This window comes from Fistularia commersonii, chromosome 23 (genome assembly GCF_037954325.1).
Source record: "Fistularia commersonii isolate RoL2024-O1a breed Wild chromosome 23, RoL_Fcom_v1.0, whole genome shotgun sequence".
Lineage (NCBI taxonomy): Eukaryota > Metazoa > Chordata > Actinopteri > Syngnathiformes > Fistulariidae > Fistularia > Fistularia commersonii.
Window position 1 is genome coordinate 7,497,987 of NC_141306.1, and position 22,208 is coordinate 7,520,194.

General features: G+C 44.4%; 1 protein-coding gene across 2 annotated transcripts; it reads right to left on the bottom strand.

Annotated features, from left to right (window-relative positions):
• Positions 1 to 729: 729 nt before the first annotated feature.
• slc29a4a (solute carrier family 29 member 4a) lies at positions 730 to 16,325 on the bottom strand. 2 transcript variants are annotated; one of them, XM_086170558.1, is made up of 11 exons: positions 16,241 to 16,325; positions 13,763 to 14,157; positions 10,514 to 10,645; positions 10,263 to 10,376; positions 9,753 to 9,881; positions 8,772 to 8,846; positions 8,423 to 8,691; positions 6,525 to 6,645; positions 6,052 to 6,239; positions 4,786 to 5,026; positions 730 to 4,539 (listed from the first exon to the last, which is right to left on the bottom strand). In XM_086170558.1, the coding sequence occupies exons 2-11, from the start codon at positions 13,995 to 13,997 to the stop codon at positions 4,385 to 4,387; spliced, it is 1,659 nt and encodes a 552-aa protein (XP_086026684.1). In that variant the 5' UTR covers positions 13,998 to 14,157; positions 16,241 to 16,325; the 3' UTR covers positions 730 to 4,384. The 2 variants fall into 2 exon arrangements, with proteins under 2 accessions (XP_086026684.1, XP_086026683.1); XM_086170557.1 differs by lacking the exon at positions 16,241 to 16,325 and adding an exon at positions 15,760 to 16,092.
• Between the last annotated feature and the right edge of the window lie 5,883 nt (positions 16,326 to 22,208).

The window sequence follows — 22,208 nt, forward strand, 5'->3', positions numbered from 1 at the left end:
ATGAAAAGTGTACTTTTCTGTATAAAAGAGTCAAAGTAAATATTCAAAATGGAAAGAACGGGACTTGTCTCTTAATATTAACAGCAGACGTTTTCAATCCACACTTTTACCGAACCGTTCAAAACCCCTTAGACTCTCCGAGACCCTCATCTGAGTTTTGGTTTGACTGTTTATGTAACTGTGCTCTTCCAGAAGCCGTGGGATGACTTTGGAAGCTGTGAGAGCGGGAATGTTGTTTCATAACCTTCGTCCTCCCGGAGGCCGACTCTGGGAAGACGCTGTCGTCTCTTCCTTGGCCGCGCGACGTCTCCATCGCACCTGAAGCTAAGGTGGGTGGATTTAGTCTCACGCTCGGATTTGAAATAACAAAACCAGGGAATAAATGAATCATTTTGGACCGTCCAACTTTAGCATTAGCCAAACTTTACTTTGCCTCCAGTTCCTCGGATGTTTTTAATATACAGGTGATGCTGATGAAGATTATCCCAGATATTTCAATGTAGTGACCGTTGTCATGGTGCAGGAGAGGACAAACAGGACACATTCCGCGCAATGTTTTTTGACAAATTCTGGAAGAAAAGCCCGGCATCTTTTCAGAACGCACCACCCGTGTAGGTTTGTCCGTTTCTCCCGTTGAACGACCAACGGGGTGAAGAAACAGACGACGGCGGAGTGTGACAGTGGGACATCAGCGGTTTAACAGAAAGACACAAACTTCTTTTATCTCCGTTTTATAAGCGGTGATCTCTTTATTTACATTCTTACAGACTGAAAAGCAACTCTTAGCCTTCCTGCTTGGCCTTTAGCTTTGAACAGCTGGAACCTCAAATCTCTTCTCTTTGTCAGTTTACAAAGAACCAGCCCCCCCGCCCATCTTTGATTTATAACATGAGAGTAAGTAATACAACAGTGATGTATTGTAAACAAACCAGCATTTAATGGATTACAACCCTGGAAATGGATGAATATGTGACATTAATGAACAGGGTTGAAGTTGGTCCAAAATATAACTTCGCTCAAAGTGTCGGTCGGTCGCATAAAGCTGCACGTCTGTTTCCATGACGACTCTCCTCCTCATAAAATACACTGACATTGTGTAAACAAAATAGCTTTGAAAGGGGATGAATATTTGGTATTTACCATGAAGCACTGATGTTGGTGCAAGGAAAATACTGTTATTATAGACTATGCTCAACACCGTTTTGGATTTTTATTTTCCACCTGAGAAACCCGACATCTCTTTTAAAGAACGTGCAAAGAATAATTCCACTGCTTTTTCTCCTTTTGGTGAGGAGGAAAAAAACGAAGGAAGAGAAAACAACTTGTTTGAAATCCTGCCTAAAACCCATCACCTGAGTTTTTGGTTGTGTCTCATAAACCTAGACATTTGGCCCCATCCAGCACTTTACTGAGTAAAAAAAATCAAATAAAACTAAATAATACAAACCTATATCTTAATCCTGGGACTTTACCACAGGTTCATCTCCATGCACTTTATCACCTGATTTCTTCTCACTTTCAACAGTTACTACTTTGATTGATCTTTTACAAGGATATTAATAATGTCAATATCGTTTTTTTTTTTGTCTGAGCCACTTAACCATACAATTCAATGTTTTATATGGAAATTATCCCTGTCACATCATAATCTGACCCTCTCTACATGTTATTACACACAAAGATTTGCTTAGTTTTGGATTAATCAAAAATGCAAATGAGGCAAAGCAGTCTTTTCTGGTCTTTTAATATCACGTCTGACTAAAAATAACTAAAAAAAAACCAAACCCTTCAAAGTAGCATCATAGCGCCGTTAGCAGGGCGGAACACGCAGCGCACACACAGTGATGAGATGAGCGAGCTACGGCTATCACAACGCACGGGATCCTTTCTGCTTTCTGCAGCTCCGTCACCCCCCCCCCCCAAAAAAAAAAACATCTCCCCAATCCGACAGGAGGCCAGGAGGCTGGGTGCTACATGGCGCTGCGTCTGTCTGTCCGTCAGACAGGAATAAATATTTTGTAAACAAAGTACACAGGCGGCCTCTGAGTACAGCTAGAAAAGAGAATAGAACTTCATTGAGGATTTAGCTTGAATGAAAAACAAAAACATCTTCCTGCTGCTTTTAGGGTCTCATTAATGATATTTACAACTCGCAGCTGGTCACAATACAATCACTTTTTCCCAGTGATCAGAATCACAGACTTTTTGGCACGAGGACTTCTCCTTTTCTCACATCCCACATGGAAAGATTTTTTTTTTTCAGTAAACATTATTTTCGGACTCGTCACCAGCGTCTGCGTACCCGAAAAACTTGTGACAACAAGCTGTTCTCTTTGGCGGCATCAGAGCCTGATCAAGAAACCTGCAATGGAACTGATTCTAATGCCGTGAGAAAAAAACACCATGACTTTATTACATTAATTCATCGTATACTGATTTTTTCCGATCCTTCGCCCAGTGCCTTTCTCAGTTGTCATCCGGCAAGAGGTGGGACTTAGATAATGGGATCCGGTCATTCACCCTCTCATTCACACCTACAATATAGAGTCTTCAATATTGTTTTTGGAGGAAGACAGAGAACCTGGAGACTCCACACAGACCTCCCAACCTCAGGACCTTGTTGAGCGCTATCCAATACACCACCTTGTTGCCATCGGCGTTAAACTAGAGGTTTAGTACATGGTGAACAGTGTGTTTTTAAGAAGCTGAAGCTCTGAAGCCAGTGCAGGTCCAGCCTTTAGATACAGTAAATAAAAATCAGCGTTGTGTTATTTATTGGTGGTACAGGAGGTGCAGGTCAGTGAGCCTGAGAGTTCTCAACCGGCATTGTTAGATCCTCTGAAACACTGTGGCTGAAACTCCACTGATGCTGCACAAATTCATTTTTCTCTTGAGGATATTAAACCCTAAACGCAACGTTATTTTACACCCCATGAATGTATTCGGGCTTTTTTTATGCATGAAGTCGTGATCAAACGTGAACACATAAAGTATGATTTTTTTTTTTCCCAAATCTGAGCCCGAGAGCTTCCCCTGAGACAGAGCTTGAGATAAAACACAGCCCGACGCCCCAAAACATTAATAGTAATAAGCTTTCAATAATTCAGTCATTTAGCTTCTGGAATGTGACTATTTTCAACTGTTTCTGGTCCTTTATGACAGTATGCTCCACGGCGTTAGATCGTGGGACTGACGGATGGGAAAAATTAAGACATTTAAAGACACCAAGTTGTACTTTGGGAAGCAAGACTAGATAAAAAAACAACATTCTGTCATTTAGTGGACTAAAGTGAGCGATTAAAAAAAAAGTATAATAAAAAGATTAATCTGTGATGCGCAGAATACTTTGTAGGAGCAATGGATGCTCAGTTTCTGGTTACCAGATTAATATTTGACCCGAGATATGAACATTAAGGCTACACTCAATACAAGAATGATGTATTTCCTGAGGCATTTTTTAATTTCCCCTCGCTGGGAAAACAGAACCCTGACATAACCATGTTTTTCTATGTCATTAATCTGTAATTAGCTTTCTGTAAACTAAACGCATCGGGCTTAATTGTCGAGTGTTTCCTGGATCAAATGGCATTCTAAGTCTCGAGATCCCGAAGGCTTCCAGGAACAAATGGAAAGCGGGCAAAGCCGGGGAAAGCATTATTTCAGGGTCCGTCTGAGGGGGAAGGCCGGGACTCAGACACCTCCAGTGGGACAGACAGTTGTGATTTCCTCTTTTGAAAGCACGGAGGACATTTTCTGGATTCAGGTATGAAGACACGTATAAACACCTGGGTAACACTACTACTTTGTTTTCATCCTTTTTCTCTATTCTTCACTTCTTTCGGGAAAAAAGATTCCCGTCCCGGATCCGTCTGATGGTAACGGAGCTCTTTTCGGGTCACCCCGAACTTCCCGAAAATCATCATTTAAAGTTTCCAATTGGACGGGAAGCCATCAGCTCCCTGCAGCGGAGGCGAAAAAAAAAAAAAAAAAAAAAAGAAGTTTGACATTACACTGTACAAATGTCAGCCGGTCTGTTTGCGCAGGCATGCTGACGATAAACGCACGGCCAAACACTCAAAAGGACAACAGGCGGCCACGCTGACAGTCGCACAGCTGCTGCTCCTCACCCCCCGGGTGCGGTCGGGTTGGGGGGTCATCGCAGCGACCCAGATGTTCCAAAGGTCAGTGTTTAGACGGAGAGGCGGCTCAGACACCTGCTAATATTCACTATTTCACACAATTTCCTGCCTTTTTTTTTTTTTTTTCCCTAACAGGCTGAATCAAACTGCAGAATGTCAGAGGATGACATAGACCTTCAAGAAAGTCTGTAAGTGTGTGTGTTTGTGTGTGTGTGTGTGTTTGTGTTTTACATCCTATTAGACATTCAGTACCACGAAGTGTTGTCATACATGTGGAGCTTGAGGGCAGACAGAGGTATTCTTGGTACTTGCGGCCCCGGCGCGGTGAAGCTGTAGGCTGCGTACGCCACCACGGAGCCCAGCATCAATCCCGTCATGTAGGACACGGTCATGGTGTTCCCTGGACACACGGAGACAAAGACATGTCTCACAACCATCTGAACACGAGGAATCTGAATATATTGAGGTTTTCCGGTCGTTCTCGTTCTTAAACTAGACGCCGTTTTTTTAAACCTGTGAAACACAAAACTCGATCGGCACGAAGGAAATCCCTTAAAATCGACAGCTTTGCGTTAAAAATATAATCTTAGATTTAGCAAGAAATGACATGCTGGAGAAACACCAGCCATCATGAATGAGCCCCCACCTGCCAGCTCCCTCTGTTCGGGCGGCACCTTGCCGGCCGCCTGTATCATCGGCACCGACCCGAAGTACCCGTTGGTCACGCCCATGAGGAGCGAGAAGAGACAGGGCCATGCCGGGTGGGACAGGGTCGGAGAGCTGGCCGGGTACACGCACATGACGAAGAGGGGGATGAAGACGACTCTCAGGCAGGAGAAGAAGAGCAGGCGGCCTCCGGACCAGTCGTACGGCAGCGCCGCCAAGATCTGCGAACACAGGAGGGTCATTTGGACCGGGTCAGAATGGATCCTGAATACCAGCATACCGTTTACCCAAACTATACAGGATATATATCTATAATCTGTGTGTGTGTGTGTGTGTGTGTGTGTGTGTGTGTGTGTGTGTGTGTGTGCGCACTTATATTTTGCGATCCTGCTGTGCTTCAGCTCTCTTTACTTCCCTTTGTTGGTTGTCATCACCAGTCAATCACTTCCTATTGAACCTGTCCAATCAGCTCTGACCTCCTATTGAACCTGTCCAATCAGCTCTGACTTCCTATTGAACCTGTCCAATCAGCTCTGAGCCCTTGCGCCGATCGTGCCTCAGCCTGTCTACTTCTAAACATCATATTCTTCGTCAGATATTCTTTTTCTTTCTTTTAGCTATAAATTTTTTTTCAGATTTTTGCTCCGTAGTTGTGCTTTTGGGCACGTCACATGGTCAGTATCCTGTCTGCCAAGCGTATTTTATCACCGATGAGTAAAGATTTCAAGATAAACCAAAGACAAAACAAGTACACAATTAACTATATGGTGGCGAAAATAACCACTGAATCACACCTGGTGTGTTTGTGTCTGCTTTTATTTTGAAATAATTCATCTCTTTGCTTGTTGTTCTAACAGAAATTGAATTTCGCTCAATCCAAACAAAGGAGAAATGATTTTCAGTTAAAAGCTTCTTGGGTTGAGATCTGTTTCGTGGCTCAGTTTTGCTCCGAGAGAACAAAGACTAAAATTAGCCGAATGACAACGAGAGAGACTAATTTGTAAAAAAATACGTTGTAGCTCTATTTTGGTCTCCTGGTAGAAATACCTCGCGCCGCACAGCAGATAATATGCACCCTCTCGTTGTTGTAAGCGTGAGTCACGACCGTCAACCCGCTGGCTGGAAAAGGTAAAACAATAATTTTACGGGGAGCGCTCTTTTAAATTGGCGGCGCCCTTTCGTAACAAGTAAACATATAACACAATGAATTGAACCCGTCCTCCCGGCGAGCGGTTCGGAAACTAACCTTGCCGACAAAGTCCGACATGTTGAAGGTGGCCATGATGAGGATGGGCAGCCACTCGCCCAGAGTGGGGTTTCGTATCTCCGACTCCAGGCCGGGGAACAAGCAGAGCGTGATGCTGTACGTGACCGCGATGGAAAGCATGTAGGCCCAGATCACCCGGGAAACCATGTACCGGTGCAGAATCATGTCTGTCGCACAGGAAACACACAGCGGGGCGATTAGGAAACTTTTTTTTTTTTTTTTAACGCGGAACAATAAGACTGTCCTGCATCGGCGTTCCAAGACTTACAGATCTGAGGGTGAAAGACTGAAAGAAATATTTTGCTGAGGAATTATGTGAATTATAGTGACTGACATTGAAGTCTAATTTTACATGATGTACTAATTTACTACTGGCATTATTTGAACATTCTTGGTTTTATTTTACTAAACCAAATGACAGTTTTGCTTTGTAACTCTACAGCGCCCCTTACCACGAAAACAGGGCCAGCTCCTCCTTATTTTGGCTTTTGGGGCATCAAATCGCACGTACGTTCCGCCCACAAAGTCCTCGGCGGTGTCATCGGCAGAGGACGGACCGGCGCCGCCGTTTCCCTGGAAGATGGACAGAAGTGTAGAAAAGTGAAAACAAAAGACAAAGATGGCAAACCGATAAAGAAGACCAGCTCTCTTTCACTGGTGAGTGCACACACACATACTTTGACCGTCTTTTTTTAACTTTAGTTTCTAATCGTTTCTGACAACATAAATCTTTAAGGTGGTTTAGAACATCCCAGTGAACTAATATCACATCTCAATATTGTATCGTATAAATCTGAATCTCAATTTAAATCCCTGAATTTCAGTTATAATGGTCTCTGAAAAAATATGCATTATCTACATTATATTCCGTCGGTTCATTTTGATTATTCCCTTGCCTGATTATTAATAATATAGAAGTTTTGAAGGGTTTCTGTCTGATGATAAAAGGCTAATTCGTGATTTGAACGCTAGATGGAGCCAGAAGAGAGCAGAGGCACAACTGATCCTCTGGAGACGCGGCTTCCTGGTCGATGACGTCTTCATTCTGCAACCTTAGGTTTGACGTTATTATGTTACACTGCAATTTGGACTGAAGACACACACAAACACACATTCACACACACACACACACACACACACACACCATTGAAAGCACTGGATATTCCTTCACCCCTATCAACCAGTACTTTTTTTTCCCCCCGTCAGACGTGAAATACATTTTATATCTTTAATTTGTTCCTTCTTATTTAATCTTTAGTTGAAGTTGTTTTTGTTTTTTGCGTTGAAACTGACCAACGTATGTAAATATGACTTATCCGGTGACTTAGAACTGAATAGGATCTTTAACAATTGAGCCGTATAAACACTCCTAGTCTAATTTATGATTCTTACCAAAAACACACTTTCCATAATATGCACATCACACTGGCAGTCACAGTACAGCTACACACACACACACACACACACACACAAAACCTTACAACCATTAGTTGATTAAGGGGCCTCCTGAGCCAGAAGGCACCACTCTTCTTGATTAACCCATAATACTGAGCACCGCCTTGGTTTCCCCGGGCAACCAGAACAAAGAGCTCCCTGAATCAGCCTGTAGATGCAGCGACGCTCATAAGGTTCACACACACACGATCCCCTCCACAACCACCACACATTTTTTTAATGTAACCCTACTATCCCATATGTACCCATACTATCATAAACCACGAGTAGTGTATTCCTCTCACACTTCTCTGATGGAAAAGGAACCAAAGATGAAGAATCTGAGCTCCTCATCCTCAGGGCCTAAGGTGGAGCTTCACAGTGGATGCAGACTCACCTGCCCCGTCACTTTTGAGTCTCCTCCCTCCTCCCCAGCTTTTCAATCTTCTTTTTCTCTTGTTCACGGGAGCCGTAAAACCTTCCCGGAACTCCATCTGTCTCCATCTCCCTTTAAACATCACCCGCCGATGTCCTTCCCCTTCAACTAACCCCTTGATCTGTTTCCCTCCATGTCCGTCTCTCTGAGCGGCTGCCAAAAAATCGCCTCGGTAAATGATTCGATGAGACGTCCAACGCGCCGCATGCTGAATTCAGAAAAGGAACGCGTTTGCATGACACTGCAGTTTAGAGACATGACTTTTCCTGCCCGTCCGCTGTTGCAACATCGATTTACAGCCAAATTCAAAGCCTCGTCGCTAGGAGCGGTTCCCATGATGGGATGCGGGAGGAAAGTTAGAGGGGTGGATGGTGCGGACGAGCACCAGCCAATCAAATGAGGGGGAGAGTGTACTATGTGGTGTATAGTAATTATGGAGAAACCGCACTGTAACTTTCCAACAGTTGCGAGCAGACTTACAAATTTCACCTCCTCCGCGGTGACGTTGTGGTGAACCTGGTATCCGGTCCCGTCGTCACGGGGGTCATGGCCTTTGCCGAGACCGCCGCCCTTGGCGTGGCTTGTGTAGTAGCGGACGAAGCGGGAGCGTCGGACCAGCAGGTGGAGGAGGAAGCAGAGCATCTCCATGCTGATGGAGATGAGGAAGAAGATGAGCGTGTTCCTCCTCTCGTCTCGGATCAGCAGTTTGGTGAAGATGCGAGACAGGGAAATAATGACCCCCGCCGTGCCTGGTGGCAGGACAAAGCGGCGCCGTGTAAAGACCGAGGGGCGGCGAGGAAAAGGTGTGCGACCATGTCGATTCACTTACTCTCGCCCGTCATCACTCCCTGTGTGTATCTTTTCGGCAGCATCCCCATGTAACCATAGAAACTAGACTGCTGCACTGGGGAGGGATGAAAATATGATTGACAATACAAACAAAGGCCAGAACATCAAGCGGATTATTTTAGATGCCTTGTGGATCTCCACTCTGTCCCCGGGCTGGAGATCTTCACTAATTAAAAGCGGCTGGAGGCTGAAAGGCTTCAGGTTCCCAATGGTAACAATAAGAGTGAGGCAGTGACTGACAGTCTCTGATGAAGCTTCTGATAACACACCGAGATGGAGGACCTTCCAATAAGCTCTGTGTGTGTGTGTGTGTGTGTGTGTGTGTGTGTGTGTGTGTGTGTGTTCATGGTGGGAGTTAAAAATTTTTCATGTTCTGAACCCGAGTTGATGAAAAATAGCCTGCAGTCATCTTAGACAGGACAAGACACACTAGGGTGTATGAGTATTATTTACCTTTTTTTTTGCAGGCGGGGAGCTATATTTTATAATACTATAACTGACCTTCTATCACTGACAGTACTTATCGACGCACAGAGGAGATGAAGACTAAATGTAGCTTCTTTGAAAACATCCATATATCCAAGTTAAATGTTTAAAAGGTTTGGGGCGGAGGGAAATGCTGCCCCGTGTTTCAGGACCCTGACGTTTTATGACTTTTATATATAAATCCACCATTTATTAAGTCAAGGTCATGTAGTAAAATGTAATGTAACATTGGTTAGATCTGAAATGATACACCTGATCAACAGCTACCGTGCAACCTTGTTAGCAGCGCGACCGGTCGGTATAAATACATTTTGTTTGTATTCTACTTTACAAACCTAGCCGTCTGTATAGTGCCTCCGGCAGGACATGTCAGTTGCGGTGGCGTGCTGACACACACAAGGACATTCTGCGATTCATTTGAATGGTGAATAATTTCACTATAAGACCCCAAAGACCAAGAAATTAGTAGTAATACCTGTGCATCCAAAGGCCACCACTCCCACAGACACCAGGTTGATGATGTAAGCTTGTCTGGTGGTAAACTTTGCGAGCCAAACGTCAAACACGCTGACGAAGACGAGCGGCCCCAGAGCTAAGATGTAACCTGCGGGGCAGACGGGCGTGCAGGGGGGGCAGGGGGTTACACATTGTGGCTCCCGTTGGACGTAGGCTGTTCAAAACTGGATTTACTAACCGCACAAATAAGTTTTACATGCAGCGCAAATGTAAGAAACATTTTTCCTGAGGGGACATACATTTTTAATGAAGATTTCTATTTTCACTTCTTTACTGAGTGTATTTAAGCACAAGAACCCTGTCCTTTGGTAATTTAGTCTTTTACTTAGCACCGCAGAGATATCTTGCTAAGGTAGCACCTGATGCCAAACAAAGCGTAAATGAGTTTGGTTGATTGAGAAGCTTTGATTCAAATCAAGAAGTCGTTTTGGGTGGAAATTGGCAAAATGTTGGTTGTTGTCTGACTTACCCACAGTGATTCTGGTGTGCATGCTGAGCCTCTCCACCAGCACATTGTTGAGGATGACGGCCAACAGCGCCACCAGGATGTACGTGAGGCTCATATCAAACACTATGGATGTGCCTGACACACACACACACACACACACGCAGAGCAGCGGTCACACCTGGGAACTCAGAGTGCGGTGTGTGTGTGTGTGCGCGTGTGTGCTTGCAGATGTGTCTGTAGTAGCAGATTGGCAGGTTTATACATATTCATACCTTTAAACTTGTGGTGAAGGTAGTCAACATCTGTGATAAAGCTGTTGTAGGGAAGCAGGAAACCCACTCCAGCCAATAGCATCGCAAAATAGATGCCATGGTAACGGTCATCTGGGATTGGCTCCTCAAAGTCTGAGAGAGATGGTGGAGACAGGCGAGTCAAGAGTTAGAGGATTAAGCGGGAAATCTGAAGAAAACGGGAGAAACTTCAAAAACGTGTGAACTTAGTCTGAAACTGATCAGGATGAGAGAAGCTACAGTAGAAAGTTCTTGAGATTTTGCACTAGAGCATAAGTAGAATGTCATTTATTTCTGTGAGCTCCAACCTCTTTGATGCTACAGCTGAAGTAGTGCTTGAACTGAGGAGATGTTTTGAATTTCTGTCTTCATCACTATTATTATTTTGGCTTCTGACAAAAAAGATCAATTTTTATAAATTCCTCTCTTTGTGACATTGAAGGAAAAATGAAATGGTGAATCGGTTTCTATTTCTGTGAAAGCACAGTGGGTTTTTTTAAAGTGTGTTTTTGTCGTACATTCTCGTCAACCGATTTGGTATTTCGGCCCTTCTCCGCTGCATGTGTTTGAATTTAACCTGGTAACCGTGGCAACAATCATGTGACAGGAGACCTGAGGAGCAGAGTTCGCTGCATAATAAGAGCTGAAATGAGTTCTTATTGTGGGAAGGTGTCAAATAACAGTGTGGAATTTGAAGAATAGAATACGCGCGCACAATAAAATCTGCAGACGCTGCTTCCAGAAAACAGTGTCGTATCACAACTGTAACACACGAGCTGCAAGAAACACACCTACCGATCATTCAATTACACTTTGTATCACACACTTTGAGTGACACTACCCCAGTGTTTAGCTTCCTCAGCATCACAAAGGTGTGATTTGAGATGTGTGATGCAGTCGAGTTATCGTGTACGTCTAGTTTTGTGATAAATAATGATATATTACACATTTGCACCGGGAATATCTCGGTTTTTGGAGGTTTTACACAATAACTACTATTAAAGCACAGGCAGGGTTTAAGCTTCTAGTCTCATCTTCGTCCCAAAACAATGAAGCTCTTCTTCATATTCCATGAGGATCTTTTCTCATTTAGAGAAAAGACACAGCAGCCCATCAAACACAGAAGCATCACGTAGCGGCGAGCGGCTCTGGAAGACTGACAAAAGGTGTGTGGAGGCTGTCGGCTGGACGGAACTGACAGCTCAGGGCCAAGGAGAGATGTTTTGAATGGTTTGGGGGTGCAGGGCGCGGGGGGGGGGGCCGGGGCGAGCACTGTCTGCTTGTTGTTTGCTTCAGTGCTGATCTGATTTATGTGGTCTTTGTGCAACCTGAGTAAACACACAGCGGCTTTGTGTTGTACGTATACTTTCCCCCCCTTGTAATTCACTGCCGACGCCTAAGCAAAGAGACGAGGTGTTTTCTTCTGTTCTCTAAACAAACGCTCTAAAACAGAAAGATTATTAATAATAATGATGATAAAAGAAATCTCCTGAAGTGCAAGTCAAACTGTCATCCCATTTTTCACCTGGGGAGATTTTTGTGTTTCTGTTTGTCAGAGGAGTGTTAAAACAGTCTGAGCATCAGACTTATGCTGTGTAAGTGTGTGTGTGTGTGTGTGTGTGTGTGTGTGTGAGTGTGTGTGTGTGTGTGTGTGTGTGTGTGTGTGTGTGTGTGTGTGTGTGTGTGTGTGAGTGTGTGTGTGTGTGTTCCCCCACGGTTGACTGACATTTGGGGGCGAACGTTGCTAGGAAACACGATGTCGACCCTTGCTAAACCCTCCTCCCCGTAACAATCCGTGACAATTTTGTTCAACTTACTAAAGCTATTAGTTAAAACAGTATCCATGTTGAATCTAGGAAACTGTGTTCACAGCTCAAAAAACTTGTGTTTTTCATGTGTTGCCTTGTAGATCGAACATTCCCAAAATATCATCATGCGTCTATGTTACGTTCAAGAGCGATACGATCATTTTGAGCTCCTCTTTGGCACAAATGGTGCAAAACAAGTGTCTCACAAGCCGTTAGTTATACTACGGTGCCCAAAACCTCACGGTCGTCCCACCGTCACCTCAGACTAGTTTGTGAGAGAGCGGGAAGAGGCGCTCAACTATCACGGGATGGCGCGAGTCAACAGCCTGGCAGACACCGGTTCTGCCGATCTCACTTTTGATTTCCATCTGCAGATCCATCTGACCCTCCGCAATTCAGTTTTATTTGCGATGAGCTCTCCAAAAAAACCAAGCCAATCCCGATCGGTCGTGCCAGCGGGTCTGCTCCGAGCAGATAGAGGCAGAGATGCAAACAAGCCCCGGAGCCGGTCAGAAATGAGTGTTACGAGCCAGTTCTGTTGCGGAGAGAAAAATAACAGAGCCTTTTAATAATGTCTCTATTTAAACAGATGACAGGCAAACCAGCCTGTGAGTGTCTACTGTAAAAAAAAAAAAAAAATCATACTCTGCTGGCCTTAATATATTAAATACAGAGTTGCTCCAGCTGTTTACAGAGGGTTTCCCCCCGATGAGCATCTGTTGTGGCTGAAACAAATCTGTTTAATTTATATTCCTTTCTAGTTCAAAAGCACCGATATTAGACACCTTGCCCTGTGCTAGGCCATCAACGGCCAGCGCAGTGAGCGCCAGGAGACAGAACATAGATCCGTCCCGCAGTACGAAGGGAAAACAAACCAGGCCAGAAATGATCTGGAATTGATAACTGGGTTAGGAGCTCAGTCTGGACATATAGGATGTAAAGCATAACCGAGAACTGAACATTAACCCCAAGTGACCCCAAAAATAATCGGATGAACCTGCATTTTTACAAGAATGAATTCAATAATATGATTTTAAGGCTCTCTGGCAATGATTTGATGAGAAGAGGGAAAAATGTTAAAAATGAAACTTTCCGACACATTTAAAAAACATTTTCATGCCAAAAAACCTTAGTTTGTTAAAATTCTGCATTGGTTGGATCTTGAATCTTGAATAAGCTGCTGTACAAAATCAAAAATTTCATTTTACGCTTCTCTTCTATTATACTTTGCAAGCCTAATATCTCATTTGTGGGCATCTTAAAATTAGAATACAATAATAAAATAGAAATAGGAAATGCTAACATAAGTAGCCAAGTCATGATGTGATTCTCATCACCACATGTATTTGTGATGTTCTCTATCTGTTGTACACAAACACACACACACACACACACACACACACACACACACACACTCTCTTACCAGGTTCAGACAGAGCCAGCACTCCTCTCTCTGGGACATCTTTGTTGATGTCCTCCTCCTCCAGCTGGTACGAGTCAAAACTGTAGCTCTGCACCATGCTGCTCTCCCTCCCCTTCCTCCAGCCTTCTCTTCCCCCATCTCTCCATCCAGCTCTTCCTCCATCCCCCCACACATCCCTCTCGGTGGGCGTCTGGACTGGCGTGGGCCTGCGGCGATCCGCATCCGCCAACTCCATTTTTGCAGTTGAGGAACAGGCTAAAACTCGAAAACACTTGTCTTGACTGTTGGAGCTACACGATCTTGTGATCTCGCATTTTCAGCGCAACCTCGGAGAGACTCCCTCGCTCGGCAGCATCGGAGGAGGAGAGGCAGGGGGTCTTCAGGTGAGGGAGGATCTGTGGGGGGGGAACAGCAAGAAACTGAGTCCAAAGGTGAAAAGAGCATGGAGTGTTTGACATGAAAAATAAGGAGTCAAAAACATGAGTGATTGAATAAAAGAACTCAAGGATAAACCAGCCATAGAAGTGTGTGTGTGTGTGTGTGTGTGTGTGTGTGTGTGTGTGTGTGTGTGTGTCTGTGTGTGTGTGTGTGTGTCTGTACTTGAAGGAACAGTATAAACAACATCTGACTTTGCACTGAAGGATGAAATCCAAATATTTAGACACGAATAGGATTTGTAAATGGGAAGCCTTAATGTCACTCTTTCAATATTAAATGATAAATATTTGCTTTATATTTTGGGAATTTCTATATTCTTATGGCAGAAAGATTTTCTTGCAGTTTGCTCACTGTGCAATAGTCCAGCTGGCTAACATGCGAAAAAATGATGAGAGGTGGATAATCTGCTTGAAATGTGATTTTTTTTTTTAATGCAATTCTCCAGGGTTGACATGCTTTGAAAACAAGGATGGACGAAGCTATAATAGAGATCAGTATTTTGCCTGCAGCACAGCTGTGAGAAATGAAAATGTAACCAAGGCCTGCAGTTACTGAATATATTCAGTTATTAAATATATGTATCACAATATCACCTTCTAAAAGTGCACAGAATCAATCTTGAACTGCATGTAGAAGAAGCATTCATTCCCATCACTTGTCAGGAGACTTTGGGGGACACGGTTGTCCTCTGAGGTACATTAGTCTGAATGGTTATAGACATTGTTCTGTATGCAAACACACACACACACACACACGCACACCTGCTGATGTATTGTACCCCTGTGCAGTTACACAAACCCCGCAGGGCAGTTCATGTGAGTTGCACAATCCAGCTCAGTCATGATGTCGTGTCAGCGCTCCCTTGTCGCTCACATCACCTGCACTCTCACATCCAGGGAAACACGGCAGGAAGGCGGTTTCTGGGGTCTGATCTGAATTTAAATCTACTTTACTGGAAAAATAAGGATTCAGATGTAATCCATTTGTCAATCTTCTATCTGGAACTGAGACATGTGACCGTCTCTGAGTTCATTCATGTGATGAGACGCTTTCATAATTACACTATTTTTGTATAATTTACCTTTACATGAATTGAAGAGTCACATGAATTGCAAAAATATCCTCCATGGGATTAGATGTGATACACAACTCAATCAATAATCAATAAAATTTCTAGAAAAATGTGAAACTCATCGATGGCTGCAGCTCTGGCAGCCTAAAGCCTGTGGGTGGAAGTTAACTGATACATTTACTGGTTGTTGGTGAAACAGTTTCTGGGGTTAAATGCAACATAATTACAGTGGTATGACTAAATGTAAACATGCAAACACACACACACACACACACACACACATCAGAGGGAACACAGTGGAAAATTATTTTCTGCACGGTTTCCTCACATACATTCACTTGCCTCGTACAAAAATGTTCAAAATGCGCGTCTGAATCATAAGGTTAGAATCCCAGCACAAAAAAAGGACAATTTGTTATTCAAGGATTTCAGATGATGATTATTATTATTTTTTTAAATAGATTTCGGTGGAGACAGTCGGGCTCACACGGAGGTAGAAGGTTGTCATCCGGTTCCTCCGGGATCCAGTGGGAGGCAGACACACGGGCTTCGTCTCCGGGACGTGAACCCACGACACGCACGACGCCGGTGGTTGTTTTACATCCGATAATGAGCGAAATCCACGGCCATGTCTTTCCTCCCCCTGCGGCGGGGTGTCCTACCGCAGCCACCCGATGCGGGGCGCTCGCCTCCTCCCCGCCGTCAGCCGGTGACCACGACTGAACCTCACCGTCCGATCTCGCCCCGCGGATGCTGTTGGTATCTACGGGGATGCACGGCTCGGAGAATAAACCCCCAAATAACCCGCAAATCACGCACTTCCCTCGCAACGGTCACGCAAACTGACCAAAAAGCCTGAGAGAGAGAGAGAGAAGCGGGTCCAGGGGACCGCGCGGAGTCCGCGCCGGTTTCCGGTCCTTCCGCAGCCTCCAAACGCGCAAACACGGAAAAGCCAACAGGTCACTTGCCTCCGACTCCCGGGTCCTTCCGTCTTTCCGTCGTCGGCGGGCGGAGGGGGAAGTAAAGGGGAAGCAAAAGGGGGAAGCAAAGGGGAAGCCCCGGCGCCGTCCTTCAAGCGCACCATTCAGCTGCGCAAAGAGGAGAGGGAGAGACGGGAGACGGGGAGAGCAAGTGTGTGTGTGTGTGTGTGTGTGTGTGTGTGAGTGGGGGGGTTTGCCTGCTCAGCTTTTGCAAATCAGTCCCATCGACTGCGTTTAGAGAAAGCCTCATTATCAGAGTTGAATTCATCAAATGTCTCCTCTGAGCAAGGCAGCTTTCATCATCATCATCATCATCCGGCCAGAATCCAGACAGAGTGAAAAAGAAATATGACAGATTTGTTTTGAAAAGTCCCTCAGAATTCTGCTCTCTTTTGTGAAACAGTCCAATGAAAAGTTGACATCAATCTAATCTGGACAGAGATGGTTTTGCCTTTTTTTAAGGAAAATATACAGCGCTGGATGTCTCAGATAGGATTTGTGAGCTATCAGATCATAACAACAAATTGTGTAGACGGAGAGAACGCCGCCGTCTCATCCCGTCTGTCCCCAGAGCCATCGAAGGAACGCCCCGCCGAACTGACCCCTGACCCCTGACCCGAGGAGCGACGTCCATGTGCACGGTTGTTTTGGGTCGGATGAGCTGCTGCGGCCGCATGGTAAGAAAAGTATTTTTGATAATCGTGATCTTCCAAGCGTCCTCACATTTGGAAGTACGACACACACATGCTGTTGTCCGAGCTGGCGGAGCTTTAGCAGCGGTTTCCTGTCTGACCTCCTTGCTGTCTCTTAATGGAAATCACAAAGAGCCACAAACTTCAGGCGGCTTGTCATGTTTTTGTGTTTGTGCATTGTGTTGTGCGTTGCTTGAACGTGAGCTCACACATGCACGCTAACCGCCGTGACTCCAATGTGTTCAGATTATCTCCACATCATCCTCTCTGACCGGGCGCACGTTTCAAAAGAGCACATTAACACGTGGAAGAACATGCACACACACACACACACACACACGAACAAGCACAATCGCACAGACGCACACATACATAAAAGCTGCAAACACTGGCTGGCATTCCTGGAGAGATCTTGCAGCAAATCTTCCGTTGCATTTGTCTGTAATCCATTGTGGGGAGGAATTCCATGAAAACACGGCACAGCAGCATCCCAGTTTGCCTCGTCTTCTGCTGACAAACAGGTGTGTGTGCTGCCTGTGTGGTGTGTAATCCAGCCCTTCACCGCAAACTGTTTTTAAACTGTTTTATTTGTCTTTTTTTTTTAACCCTCATATTATGTTAAGGGTCAATTTGACCCATTGGGTCAATGGGTGAAATGGGTCAAATTGACCCTTAGCATAATATGAGGGTTAAAGGATCGGTAGATATGAACTATCTTGATTGATTGACTTGTTGATCATTCTTGGAAAATGTATAAAAACCTGTGTTTTGTGTTTTAAAATGGCTCAACAGAATACAGCCTGTGAGGTGTCAACAGATTTGAACAGTAAATATAGCTTATATCCAGGTGTTGAATTTAAGATGTCCTGAAACTGACGGACATCTGAAGCTTAGACGCAAATTAAAACAGCAGATAATTTCGCTGTATTTGAAAGATCTCTGCCACAGTCTGCCCTCTCTGGGGTTTAAATCCAATATAACTGTTTTTAAAGTGAAGTGAGCCGGAGTGGTTTAGATGGATGAGCAGCAGGACAGTAAAGCGATGCTGCTGCTCCATCGGGCCCCCAGATTTTGTTCGTTCAGCCTCAAGAATTGGATTTATAAACTCAGAATGAAATTTTGGTACAATGAAAAATAAATCTGTGCTCTAAGAAAACTGAAAAAAGGAGTGAATCCGGTGAGAGAGTTTTAATGGACCGGGTGTGACACGTTCACTGGAACGGCACCAGAAATAAATATCTCGTTTCTTTGTGATTTGTCTCCTGTCTCAGTAAACAAACCGGGCAACTGGATATTGTGGAGGTTGTGTTTTAGTTCATTATATTTAGACAGTTGCCCTGCTTTAATGATTATATTTGTCATACGTTTTTTATTTCCCTTTTGAAATGGATCGAGATCCATTCTTGTGATGTGAACCCCGGCCGGTTTGTTACAACAGCCTGGGGTCTGACGGATAAAAATTTCCATTTCATATCACGTCTATTCCGCCGAGACGTTTGACAGCCTGTATACCCCCGAAAAAATGGTTGTGTGTGTGGTTGTGTGTCCCATCCCTGCATTTTCAGCTGCGTTATACACACTGCGCATTCACACACTCCCAAACAAATCCCTGCTCACGAAAAGGCGCTGTGTAACCAAAGCTCATTGGCTCAGGCTGATGGAGTTCAATATCAACATCTTCATCTCTACGCTCTTGTTTATTGAAGGTTGCTATGTAACCACCAGCTCCATCACCACTTCAATTACACCGCGCTGCTTCTGTGCTTGTGTGCACATGCCGTCATCCTTCCAGTGCGCTGTTGTGTATTGCGGGGCTTTGTCCCTGGCTGCGGGATCTCGCAGCTGAGTTTTCGGATCGACCTGCTGCAGAGGCGCCGTCCTTGTGAACGCAGTTCGGCAGTCAGGAACACAAGAGGCTTCATACACGCGTTGGTTTCCGCAACACCACTCTGAGCACGCAGTGTGCAAATGTACTTGCAATAATAACCCTCTATATTTGGTTGCTGGCTAATCTTGAAATGCATGCTTTGAATATCATTAGCTTTGCAGGACAAATTGATTGAATGTCAGCAAAAAGACAGACTCATTACAGACACATTGTCTGCGTTTAATTCCATCTGAGTCCAGCCGGTAATGACGGAGCCGCTCCGGCCCCGCAGGCCGGGGGCTCCCCGTCCTGAGACGCTGCTGAACCCCGCTCAATCATTTTCAGGACTGACTGGGAATTAAACCTTTACTAGTAAATGGCAGGGAAAATTGAACACAGATCAAATGTTTAAAGACAAAGATAATTATGTAATTATTTTGGGGACTACATGACAATGGATTTTTCTCTCTCTTCGGAATTCTAATTTTTTTTTAATAAAATATTGTTATTATGGTAATTGTTGGGTAAAAAAAAATCTGAGATATAGATAATTTGTATAATATTTTTTTTTTCTTTCTTTTTTGGATTTTTTGTTTCATCCTGTGTCAGCAAATCACTTTGCATCTTTAAAACATGGGGATAATACAATGAGAGAATTAACTAGAAATGACATTAAATATATTGTGACACTTAAAATACAAGTCTTACTAGACCTTGCAGGACACAGTTAGCAGCAGCGGTCAGCAGTTAGATCTGTCTGTTTTCTACAAGGTCTAGTAAGACTTGTTTTTTTATGTATCACAATATATTTAATGTCATTTCCCGTTCATGCTCTCATTTTATTATTCCCATGTTTTAAAGATCTAACTGCTTACCGGTAATACCAATGGTAATTATCACCACAATTTTTTTTCATTTATTTTGATTTGTTTCATTGTAATGTACCTTGGGCAGGTTTGAAATAAAAATGAATCTCTGTAGGTGGAGATATTTATGGTTCGCTCGGATGTGTTTCTTTAAATAAACATGTTCAGGGTCCTGGTTGTTTGGCTCGGAGTGGAGGATCCGGTTTAGTGCATTAGTCGCACCTTCGGTGATTCATCGACTCCAAAGGCTGAAAATCACAGACGACTGCTTTGAATGGGAGGGCAGAACAATGACGAGATGTAGAAAAACAGCAACACCCAGGACTTTATCTACTGCCTCGTGCAGTTCTGTTTGAGTAGCAATGTCATGGCAAAAATGTCCATGGCAAAAACAAAAATGACGTTTGTTGCTTTGCAACATGAAGCGATCGCACGATCACAGATGAAGAAGAGCGCAGAGTAACAAACATCTATCCAGGATTCACACATCAACACACCGGCCCTGTTTAGAAATTCATCTCACCCTCCTCTATGGTTTGACAGTCGCTGACTTCATATTTATTCCTACCTCCTCTGTGAAACAAGAGTTTCTCAGAGTTTCTTCTTTCCACTGCTAAATTCAAAATGAAGTATTTTGAACTTTTCCCCCTCTTTAATATGCAACCAAATGAGCCCCCGGGACGAAAAACAGGCCAATCAAGCAAAACTGAGACACCGGCCAACACCCCTCGCTCCCCGCCAGCTCACACACTGTGAAATTACGGTTTATTTCACGGCATAATCGCCCAGATTTGCATTGTTTGAAACCCTTCACCTGTGTAGTAATGGAAGAATGAGATGGAAATACACAACATTATATGCTGTGCTATTTCATAAGATCCATTCGCCGTGGTGCAGCGTCCACAAGACATCCCCAGGGTCGGCTGTAAATGTATTTATGGTGTAAAAGAGCTGTTATTACCGCCTTTGCATTTTTAATAAACCACTCGGCCCAGCACATTTCTGCACGGTGAGGTGAACTTTCAAATCTGGCAAGTAAAGTGTAACTTCGATTAGTCGGTCAACCATTAGGGCCCATCACACTTAGCCGCCAGACTGAAAGTGGATGGGAACATTTGATTTAGTGGCTGAGGCTATTACAGCTATTAGGAAAGAAATGGCCCCCATGGGACATTTTTCCTCAGGGCGCCCAGTGTCTCTTTCCCTGTTGCTCTTGCTTGTCTTGCAAACACTAAAACGTCCTCTGGGAAACTCATGAGGTTCCTCCGGGATCCATCATGAGATCCTTGTATCCTCCGGTATTACGGTAACAGGCAGCCGTGCAGTCCGAGGAGGCGGAATATGAGAATCCTGTAGAACGCGGAGCATCTCCAAATGAACGGCACGAACATGCAGGGCGTGACGGGTGAATGGATGGCGATGGTGGCTGTTTAAAGGTCATCTGTGCACAACAGTAGGCTACAATCTCCTTTATCCTCCATCTCATCGTTCTCTATCCTCTCGGTTCGTCCTCATCCGCTCTCCGTCTTCACCTCTTTTCATGCCCTTCCATCTTTCATCCCTATCTTCTCTCTCCCCGTACGTCTATTCTCCCCCTCCCTCCTCGCCATCCCTATCCCTCCCCATCAGCTTCAAAGAGCCGTCTCCATGACAGACCTCCAGGGCACCTGCCTCTTGAACTGGAATAAAATCATCCATCGAAGCGCCGTTTCTTTGTCTGTGTGTGTGTGTGTGTGTGTGCGTTTTCGCCAAAGTGCACTGTGGCTTGAGGCAGCAGTGCAAACAAACAAACCTGATAAAGAAGTGAGTGACCCCAGAGCGCAGGTTCAGCCCGGCTGTCAGTTTACAAAATAAATGAGATTACGTTTACAGTGTGGCTGGTAACCTTTAAAGCGCAAATTCAGTTTATGTCGGAGGATGTTGTCGTTTTCTTTCTTCATCTCTGCACGTGAAGTTCTCCGTGCGTTCCAGTGTGACGGTGTGTGTCAGAGCTCCGTGACGGCGGGACCCAAAGTGTGTGATGCTGAGATATGTTGTATGGGGGCTACAAAAACATTTTTAAAAGCAGATTGTAAATGAGATTTGAAATGACTGAAGATCAGGTGGTTTTGCTGGACCACCGCTGCATGTAGGACATCTGACCATGAACAAGGAGCAAAATTTTTTGTTTTTCTGGAGGTGATTCCTTTCCAGTTGTTTATAGATGAATCTATGTGCTTAAAATCTTTATATTTTTCAAGCCAGTTTTCTCTGTTTTCAGCTGTCTGTCTGTTCTACGGGGTTAGAGAAAACAGAGAAGTCTGCACACATCCTTGGGATCTACTGACTTTACGGCAAAAGACCAGACAAGGCTCCGCTCAGCTGTTTAAGTAGGAGGTGATGTTGAACAGGGGAAGAGGGGCTAAAGTGCAGATGAGCAACCAGGTGATGCCGTAGAAACAGAGTGAAGGACGAGGAGTGAATGGGAATCGGGAACGGTCAGGTAAAGAATGAGCAGAGAAATCAAATAAAAAGTGCAACCTCCAGAAAAA

Coding starts and splice junctions, on each gene's coding strand:
- slc29a4a (XM_086170558.1), bottom strand. CDS start 13,997: ATGGAGTTGGCGGATGCGGATCGCCGCAGGCCCACGCCAGTCCAGACG. Junction 10,377..10,513: donor CCTTCACCACAAGTTTAAAG/GTATGAATATGT, acceptor TGTGTGTGTCAG/GCACATCCATAGTGTTTGAT. Junction 8,847..9,752: donor GGTGGCCTTTGGATGCACAG/GTATTACTACTA, acceptor ATCCCTCCCCAG/TGCAGCAGTCTAGTTTCTAT.